At 44.3% G+C, this 9,861-nt stretch overlaps 1 protein-coding gene across 1 annotated transcript; it reads left to right on the top strand.

Moving 5' to 3' along the window:
* The first annotated feature begins 1,480 nt into the window (after nt 1–1,480).
* On the top strand, nt 1,481–7,590 carry LOC117240480. The gene is made up of 4 exons (XM_033506503.1): nt 1,481–1,748; nt 2,719–4,811; nt 6,649–6,794; nt 7,521–7,590. The coding sequence occupies exons 1-4, from the start codon at nt 1,481–1,483 to the stop codon at nt 7,588–7,590; spliced, it is 2,577 nt and encodes an 858-aa protein (XP_033362394.1).
* The last annotated feature ends 2,271 nt before the right edge of the window (nt 7,591–9,861 follow it).

Here is a 9,861-nt window from a genome sequence, read left to right as displayed (position 1 = left end):
TCAACGCAACGAATTTCACAACTTAACATACACGCGACCTCACGCCGCACGACAGTAAGGTAAGCTCGTTCCTTATTTCAACCATCTCCTATCCTCGGCAACGATGACGAGCGAAGACCAACTCATCTCCCTGCGTCGGAGACGACTGGACGAGTACGAGCAATCTGAGAGTCAGCAAAATTCCTTATTAAAGAATTACGAGAAACAACTGACCGAAGTTGCGAGTCAATTCGAAGCGATTCAACTCGAATTAGAAGTATTGGACGAGGAGGAACAAGCGCGCGGCTTCGAAATAAGGGATCAGTACGTCGCGGTAGACACAAGGCTACAAAATCTTCTGAGGAACGCGCAAACAGCTTCGCCGTCGACATCCATAAACCCTCCAACCTGTGCATCATCCGCAAGTTTAAATCCGATATCCATTAAATTACCAGATCTTCGGCTCCCTACCTTTGACGGAAGCTTAGAAAAATGGAACACGTTTTATGATACCTTTTCCTCCACAATCGATAAAAATCCTAGTCTCACTGACATACAGAAATTCCATTACCTGCAGTCCGCCCTGCAAGGAGAAGCAGCCGATTGTTTAAACGCGTTACCCCTTAGTAATGTAAACTACAGTCAGGCTATTGCCGTTCTCAAGGAAAGTTTCGAATGTCCACGATACACAGCTTTCAGTCACTGCATGGCAATAATTGATTATCCAAGGATAACCAAGGAATCTCCAACGGAATTAAGGCGCTTAGTCCACACATTTAAACAACACATATATGCATTGAACAAATTAGGAGAATCCTACCCCGATACCAGTGCTATGCTCAACAGCCTCATCCTCTCGAAAATACCACTAAGTATCCAAAAGCAATGGGAAATGACGCTGCCCAATAACGAGGTGCCTCCGTACATTCATTTACTAAACTTCCTAGAGAGATTAGCACGAAGCTCCAGACCGATCACCACGGTCAGACAAACAAGAGAATCACCGGAACAAACTACTCCTGTCCGTCAACGCGCATCACGAGGGCATGTACTTACGGCGACACAGGTTACTCCAACATGCCCCACCTGTCAAGGACCACACCCCATTTGGAGATGTGACACCTTCAAAACCAAATCCCTTCGCGAACGCATTCGGGAGGTCAAAAGGGCATCACTATGCCTCAACTGCCTCGGGAAAGGGCACACAACGAAGCATTGTTTCGCAGGATCATGTCGCGTATGCGGAGAACGACATCATACAATGCTGCATAGGACAAAACGCCATTCAGGGTCTCGTTCCAGCACGTCCAGCCCGAAATCTTCCCCATCAAATAGCCGATCCACAACACCTTCTTCGCCACCCTACGTATCACCCACTCGTCGCAAAAGGCACACAACAGACCACAGATCGGAAACACCACGAACAGCCGCGTCTGCAAGTCCACCGCCCAGTGACAAACGAACACACAAACAATGACGCCGACGATCGACGACTCCGTTCATGACCGAACATATCAAACCAATAGCATCCGAATTACTGTCCAATGATCTAGTCATCACAGCGCAGATTAATATTTTGAATGATAAACAGCAACCAATCCGTTGTCGAGCGTTGCTCGACACCGGATCCAGTATGAACTTCATTACCGAGGAATTAGCAAAATCGTTAAAGATAAGGCAAAACAAATGTTCGGTCCCGATCGGAGCTCTAGATACCTTGACAACGACCTCTAAGCGACACATCACGGCCACGATCACTTCCACTGACGGTACATACACGCGGACATTAACGTTCCTTATCATTCCAATCATATCAACCTTAATTCCCAGCGAACCCATCGATCGTTCGACACTTGAGATACCAAAAAATCTCAAATTGGCCGATCCACGATTTCATTTACCAGCTCCGATAGATGTACTATTAAGCTCAGGTTCAACACTCGCGTCGATGTGTGTGGGACAAGTCAACCTCACGCAGCCAGACGAGCCTGGACTGCGTCTGCAAAAGACGCGATTCGGATGGGTAATCGGGGGGAGTCCAACTTCCCAAACCGCTACAAACATATTTCACACATCCACGACGACTTTACAAGCAGACCTCGCGCGGTTTTGGGAAATCGATGAAGGATCCTCAATTAAACATATCTCAGAGGCAGATCGACGATGCGAAGAACACTTCCAAGCCCACACCCGACGCACCAGCGAAGGACGATACATCGTCGCTCTACCTTTCAACGATCAGCTTCAGTCACTCGGATCCTCTAAAACGCTGGCGAGTAAACGACTCGCCTCACTCAATCGCCGATTCCAGCACGACAAACGCTTCGAATCAGAATATCGAACGGTAATACAGGAATACCTGGCGTTGGGACACATGACGAAGGTCAATGACAACCACCTCCGACGACAACGGATACTATTTACCCCATCATGGCGTGACCAAAGCATCGAGTCAAACCACCAAACTCCGTGTAGTTTTCGACGGATCGGCACCAAGCACTACCGGAACCTCCTTAAACGATACACTTCACACAGGACCCAAGTTACAGGAAGATTTATTTTATGTATTAATTAGATTCCGCGCTCATCAATACGTACTCACCGGCGACATCGAGAAAATGTATCGGCAATTCCTCGTACGACCAGAGGATCGGAAATATCAAAGGATATTATGGCGCAGCGCGAGTGGAGAAACAGAAATATATGAGCTTAACACTGTAACGTTCGGTTTATCCGCAGCCCCGTATCTAGCTATTCGGTGCCTCAAGCAACTGGCAGAGGACGAAGGACATCGATTTCCACGTGCAGCACAGGTACTGCAGCGGGATTTCTACGTCGACGACGCTCTCACCGGAGCTGAAACGAAGGACGAAGCCCTCACGCTCAGAACAGAGCTCACCAATTTACTTCAACTGGCCGGCTTAAACATACGAAAATGGGCGTCAAACGATAATGACTTATTACACGGACTTTCCTTAGAAGAAACAAATCACCAACATTTTTTGGGCGACTCGCAAACCTTGAAGACGCTGGGAGTGTTTTGGAATTCATCCGACGACCCTATTCTTTACTCGGTCGAAGTCAAACCCACGCCCTCTCGAGTCACGAAACGAATCATCAGCTCGCAGATTGCAAACATTTACGATCCGCTCGGTCTGCTCGCACCGGTGATTGTTCGGGCCAAGATGCTACTTCAACGAATATGGTCGTCGAAAATCGATTGGGATGAATCACTTCCGATCGAGTTACATACAGAGTGGGAAAGGTACTATGCCCAATTACCCTTATTAAACAACGTCAGGTTCCCATGCAAGGCAATAATCGAGTCCGCAATGGAAATTGAACTGCATGGTTTCTGCGATGCCAGCGAAAAGGCTTACGGAGCCTGTGTTTATCTCCGAACCCTTAACACCAACGGCCGTGTTTGGACCCAACTTCTAACCGCAAAATCGAAAGTCGCCCCACTCAAGTGCCAGACCATTCCTCGGCTCGAGCTGAGCGGAGCACTCCTTCTTACGTCCCTGATGTCGACAGTACAACAAGCCCTATCACACAAAATTACTCGAACTATCTATTGGACCGATTCCACTATCGTCCTCCATTGGCTCAATACATCACCTCACACCCTTAAAACATTCGTCGCTAACAGAGTCTCCGAAATTCAAACAAAAACCAGCATCCGCGATTGGCGCCACGTTCCTACCGACGACAATCCCGCGGACTTAATATCACGCGGCCAAACACCCGAAGAGTTTCTGCGCCTAACCATCTGGCAGCACGGTCCTGCATGGCTCTACCAGTCGGAAGGCTATTGGCCGACATGGGCGCTAATGCCGCAAGTTGAAGTACCGGAGCAGAAAGGGGCGATTTGTCTGTCCGCAAACCCCACCGATTACAGTTTGTTGCAAAGGTATTCATCCTGGCCCAAGTTGATACGAATCATAGTTCGTTGCCTCCGTTGGAAACAGAAAAGGAACCGAGCGGCACCCCTAACCGTTACTGAATTACGCATAACGCACAATAAACTGATAAAATTGTTGCAAAACATCCATTTCTCCGAGGAAATTCGTACACTCCAAAAAGATCGGAACGCGGCGATAAAGGGTAAGCTCACGCGACTCAATCCGTTCATAGACAAGGAAGGAATATTGCGAGTCGGGGGTCGACTCAGTCATTCGTCGATGACCTTCGCCCAGAAACATCCCATAGTATTACCTAAGTCATCCGTTACAACACGCATCATAGACCACGAGCACAAGATCCACATGCATTCCGGAACGCAGGCTACGTTATACGCAGTAAGACAAAGATACTGGCCCGTTGACGATCGAAGTCAAGTATGGCGGGCGATCAAAGGCTGCGTCCGCTGTTGCCGCGCTCAACCACCGCCGGTAGAATACGTGATGGGTAATCTGCCGGAGGCGCGAGTAACGGAATCTCGCCCATTTACAAACGTCGGCGTCGATTACTGCGGGCCGTTCCACATCAAGGAAAAACGAGATCGTAACCGTCGTCAGATAAAAGTATACGTAGCCATTTTCGTATGCCTAGCAATTAAAGCGGTACACATCGAGCTCGTTGACGATCTCACTAGCGAAGCCTTCATCGCCGCTCTTCGCAGATTTATCGCTCGACGAGGCTATTGCTCCACCATCCATTCTGATAACGGCACCAACTTCAGAGGAGCAAGCAACGAATTACGAGAGCTTCACGATTTATTACAATCGGACGATCACAAGGAAAAAGTAACCGCATTTTTAGCCGACAAACAAATCGAATGGCGCTTCATTCCCCCTCATTCGCCGCATTTCGGTGGGCTATGGGAAGCAGCGGTGAAGTCATTTAAACGCCACCTCAGGCGTGTAGCCGGCAACGAGTTACTCACCTCTGAACAATTGAATACTCTTATCATAGAAATAGAAGCAGTCCTCAATTCCCGCCCGCTAACTCCTATCTCCACCGATCCAAATGATCTCCTAGTCCTCACTCCCGGACATTTTCTCATTGGCGATTCACTAATGTGCTTACGTGATCGAGATTTCGGAGACATTCCATCGAACCGACTCTCCAGATGGCAGCATATCCAACAGCTTAAACAGCATTTTTGGAACCGCTGGCATAAGGAGTATTTGAACGAGCTAACCAACCGCAATAAGTGGAGCAAGGGTGGACACGGCATCCAAAAAGGCACAATCGTCATCCTCAGAGAGGACAACGTTCCCTCCATGCATTGGCCTCTGGGCCGAGTTATCAAGGTTCATCCAGGCGCCGATGGTGTCATCCGGACAGCTACAGTTCAGACGGCAAAGAGCGTTTTGGATCGGGCCGTCAAAAGGCTTGTCCCACTGCCAATTCAACCCGATCTCGAGAAACCCGAACAACTAGCCACCGAGACGAACTAAGATGGGAACTTCAACCACATCTCGCTAATTTGATCGGTACCCTCTCAACGGGGGGAGGATGTTACGCCATGCGGCTTGCCATAGATCATATTCTTAACTGTCGGTCGCGGCACTATAATGTCGCAGACGGATCGTCGCGCCTGCCCGGCAAAACAAACATTGTAGTGGCAAGCGCATGGTTCATTAAGCAGGGCGACCTCCAGAAACGTCGATTCGTGGCCGTTATTTTATCTGGCGTAAAAGAATGTGGCGTGATCCGAAGGTAGTGGGGGTCGCCTTCCAGAAAGAATCAGAACGTTTCGAGAAGCCAAACAGTCAACACATATCTTATATCGCGCATTACGTAGTCACATTTCTTTTTGTTGTCCATTTACATCTTTCTAGTTAATAAGTTGTTGCAATAAACATTAATTTAGTTGTGTTAATTCTGTGAAATTTCATTGAACTACCCTTATTATCATAATCGAAATAAGGGAATCGATCAGTTCGTGGCGTCGATTGTTTAATCGTAACGAGAACTTACAACTCTCGTTGACGTGATATCTCGCGATCGCGTCTCTCCGCGAATGATCGAAACAGATGGAGAGAGTGAGTCCTTTCCAATTATAAGGGTTAATAGCATGGAATAAGCCGGATTGGGAGGAATGTACTAAGCGACAGTTCCCGACAAAATGGCGGTTTGCGAAGTATTGTTCTCGTTACGTCATGCTTTTGTACGGGTCGGTATGTCTCTAGGCGCGGTACTCGAGGTCCATTCGCTACCTCGAGAAGGCGTCGCCTCATTACGGACCACTTGTTTGTTGATAAAGATAGAGTCTGCTCTAAGTTCAGCCGCTGTTACTTTGGAGATGTTTTTGGGGATCTCCGAAATTTTCTCGCGGTTCTAACTTATTTTTTATAGTATTGTACAGTGGCAGCTACCTACTTGCCAAGTCGCATTGCAGGAAAAAACCTGGGAGCGCGAGAAATTACTTTGAACTCCGAGACAGTTGGCCTGATATAGTCGGCTGCCCGAAAGTTCCATTATAATATTTCAGATTAACCAAAATAGGATTTGGAAATATTGCTCTATAACGGTTTGTGAACAATATAAATAAATAACGACGATGTGTAGGTCAAGATGGATGTAGATCGTGAGACAAAGGATAGTGTCGATAAATATAACAAGGTGTATTTATAAACAAGTTATTTATTCTAAATTATTTAATGTGTATACAGATCAGTTGTATCATAGCGGCAATAGTTAGAGTTAAATTATTAATTTTAGGTTTTTATCGTTGTTAATATTATGTTGGTTATGGCCATGATGAAGGCGAAGCAGGATAGTCCTGACCGAGATCGGTGGTCTGGACCTATAACAAATAATATCAATATTAATATAGCCAATAAATATCGTAAACGTCGATATCATTTGTAAGGGGATGCATTTTGAGCATAGTGAATTTATATTGAACAGTTGTTGGAAACTAGGTTGAAATTAGATAATAATGCTGTCACTTATGTTATAGATTTCCCCGTTAAGTTTTATTGGATGTAAGTGTTCAGGCGCCGTTAATTCACTGGATATGTCGCCCTCAAGCAGGATGTTTACGTTTTAGATTATATATTGTACTGATAGGAAGTATTTTATCGCTGCAATTATGAGTTTTGATTAAATATAGCATAGTGTCCAGTAAGTACGAGAGAGAAGGTCAGTCGTGAAAAATGACAGTAATTGTATAGTAACAAAGGACAAGCCAAATATAGCAGAATGATTGATCGGTTAGCGGGGGGTTGTGTCTATGAGAAGCAAAAGAAATTTGAAAGATCTTAGCTTATAGGACTTGTTGACAATCAATGTCACGCGGTCGATATCATGTTTGAGTGAGCTATGTTTACATACACAACATAATTTATAAAATAAACAATTCTTATATTTGATTTAAGAAATGATACATCGTTTGGAGCAGTATTTATTAGACAGTGGCTGAAATTCAGTTAATAATTTGAATTTAATAATTAAATAACTAAAGAATGAGTTTTTAGTCTATAAAACACGAATGAAACAGATGATAACACTCGATGGCGCGTTAGTGGATGGGTATTCTACTACGATGGCTTTAAATTTCTAGATGTAAATAATGATTGATATTATTATAGGGAGTGGGTGATCACTGCATTGCAGCCTGAGAGTTGTATAGCACTGGTACAGTTAATCGAGTGGAGATAGTGCTTAGTTATTGATAAACTGCGTAAAATGCACTTGCACTTGCACATAAATTCAATCCAGGTTGTTAGTTAGAATCACGTTATACCACATAACGTGATAGGTTGTAACGTTATACCATATAACGTAATACGTTATAACGTTATACTATATAACGTAATACGTTATAATGTTATACTACCTAACGTAATACGTTATAATGTTATACTACCTAACGTAATACGTTATAACGTTATACTATATAATGTAATACGTTATAACGTTATTCTGTGAAACGTCATACGTTGTAACGTTACACTGTATAACGTAATACGTTATAACGTTATACTATATAACGTAATACGTTATAACGTTATACTATATAACGTAATACGTTATAAAGTTATACTATATAACGTAACACGTTATAACGTTATACTACCTAACGTAATACGTTATAACGTTATTCTATAAAACGTAATACGTTATAACGTTATATAACCAATTAAAAGGGGAAATATAAAATTAAAATACATATATTTAACAAACATAAAATAGATATCACATTTAAAATATATATATACACACACACGCATATATATATGTCGGAGCGGACATTAGAATTAGGGTTAGGGGCGTGAAACGAATCTTCGTTTGGGTTACACGTTGTCGTTATGCAATGGAGAAGACATTGACTAGTGCAAATACGATTATTATAGAACCGGACAAGTAACCGCGGTAGTTAGGTGCTCGAGATACTAATGACAATGATCCTAGGTTCAATAACGAATCCGCGGTCGACGGGATGATAGATGAACGTACTCACAAAATCTAAGTCGGACGCGTAATATTCACTGGTCGTAAAGAATTACTCCTTTCATCAATGAGATCGCGAGAAAGAATGCCTTTCCCGTCCCGATGATGCCACAGAGGAAAACTATAATGGGGTGTGTCTAAGGATACGAGATCATCGGATTCGTCGAGAAAAGCCTTCGTTCAGAAAGTAGGGAAATTGGCGTTGCTGCTAATTGGTCAATCTCCATATCGGTGGTTAGAAAAAGATGCTAGCCGCCCTCGAGGGAAAGTTGCTAGTGGGAGACGCCGCTCGTTGAAAAATATGTCTCCCCTATCTTCCCGTAGTTGGGACAAAGACTGTTTGTCTGTTTGAAGGACTTTAGTTAACTAAACCTTAAGATTTATAACGGGCCCTCGGGCTAGCCGAACATGTACTGCGGAGACGCGTCGACATTTGGCAATCATCTTACTCGAAGAATAGGGTCTGCGTGTGGCCAGCCACGGGACAGAAACCGTTGGAATGTTTACTGTCGCGTGCCGCCACGAATATTTCTTTTAAGGAGAGCTATAGAATTACTCCATACCTTTGTTAGGCAAAGCGTTCATCCCGTGACCGCGGCTACGTTCGGCGACTGACTGTCGCCTCGAGCCCAAGCTCATTATCACGACTCTCGAACAATTACAATCGGGTTGAATAACTACAATTGTTCAATTACAGCTATAGTAGACTCTAGGTTACAATGTTGCGGGATTATCCAAAATTCCAAAGGCTCCGGTGTTCTTTCATCTCCGACACGGCCATCCTGACTATCACACGTCCTCGTGTGTAACTAAAATATCGTGTTTTCTTACATTAGATTCGATACAACTGACATTATTTACGATTTAACTAAATGTCCAAGTAAGTCAAGGGTCCAGTGCAATAACAAAGTTTCGTTCGGTGGTTTGACAACAGAAAAATAAAAGAGAATAGGAATTTGTAATGTTATAATTTGTATTCAAAGTGTTAGGTGCGTTCTGTGAGTCGCCAGTCAGACCGTAATGACACAACAGATCATTTTCGATTTCGTACACTGGTGAACCTCAGTTTGTTGGATCATATTGCCACGTTGGGTGCATTACACCCAGAAAGCACATAAACCCACTCAACGGGTTACAACCAAAAGCACATCAACCCACTCAACGGGTTACAACAAAAAGCACATCAACCCACTCAACGGGTTACAACAAAAAGCACATCAACCCACTCAACGGGTTACAACAGAAAGCACATCAACCCACTCAACGGGTTGCAACAAAAAGCACATCAACCCACTCAACGGGTTACAACAAAAAGCACATCAACCCACTCAACGGGTTACAACAAAAAGCATATCAACCCACTCAACGGGTTACAACAAAAACACATCAACCCACTCAACGGGTTACAACAAAAAGCACATAAAACCACTCGGTGTATTACTATGACCACAACGCAGCGTTAATGATCCTCTGAGGTCA

This window comes from Bombus vosnesenskii, unplaced genomic scaffold (assembly GCF_011952255.1).
Source record: "Bombus vosnesenskii isolate JDL3184/JDL3185 unplaced genomic scaffold, Bvos_JDL3184-5_v1.1 scf7180000014665, whole genome shotgun sequence".
In the NCBI taxonomy this organism is placed as follows: Eukaryota; Metazoa; Arthropoda; class Insecta; order Hymenoptera; family Apidae; genus Bombus; species Bombus vosnesenskii.
This window is presented reverse-complemented; position numbering and strand designations above follow the sequence as displayed.

Excerpts from the sequence above, each read along its gene's own strand:
- LOC117240480 (XM_033506503.1), top strand. The coding sequence starts at position 1,481 with ATGACCGAACATATCAAACCAATAGCATCCGAATTACTGTCCAATGAT. Across the intron at positions 4,812-6,648 it reads GTGGGCTATGGGAAGCAGCG|GTTTTTATCGTTGTTAATAT; the intron begins GTGAAGTCATTT and ends TATTAATTTTAG. Across the intron at positions 6,795-7,520 it reads CGTAAACGTCGATATCATTT|GGAGTGGGTGATCACTGCAT; the intron begins GTAAGGGGATGC and ends ATATTATTATAG.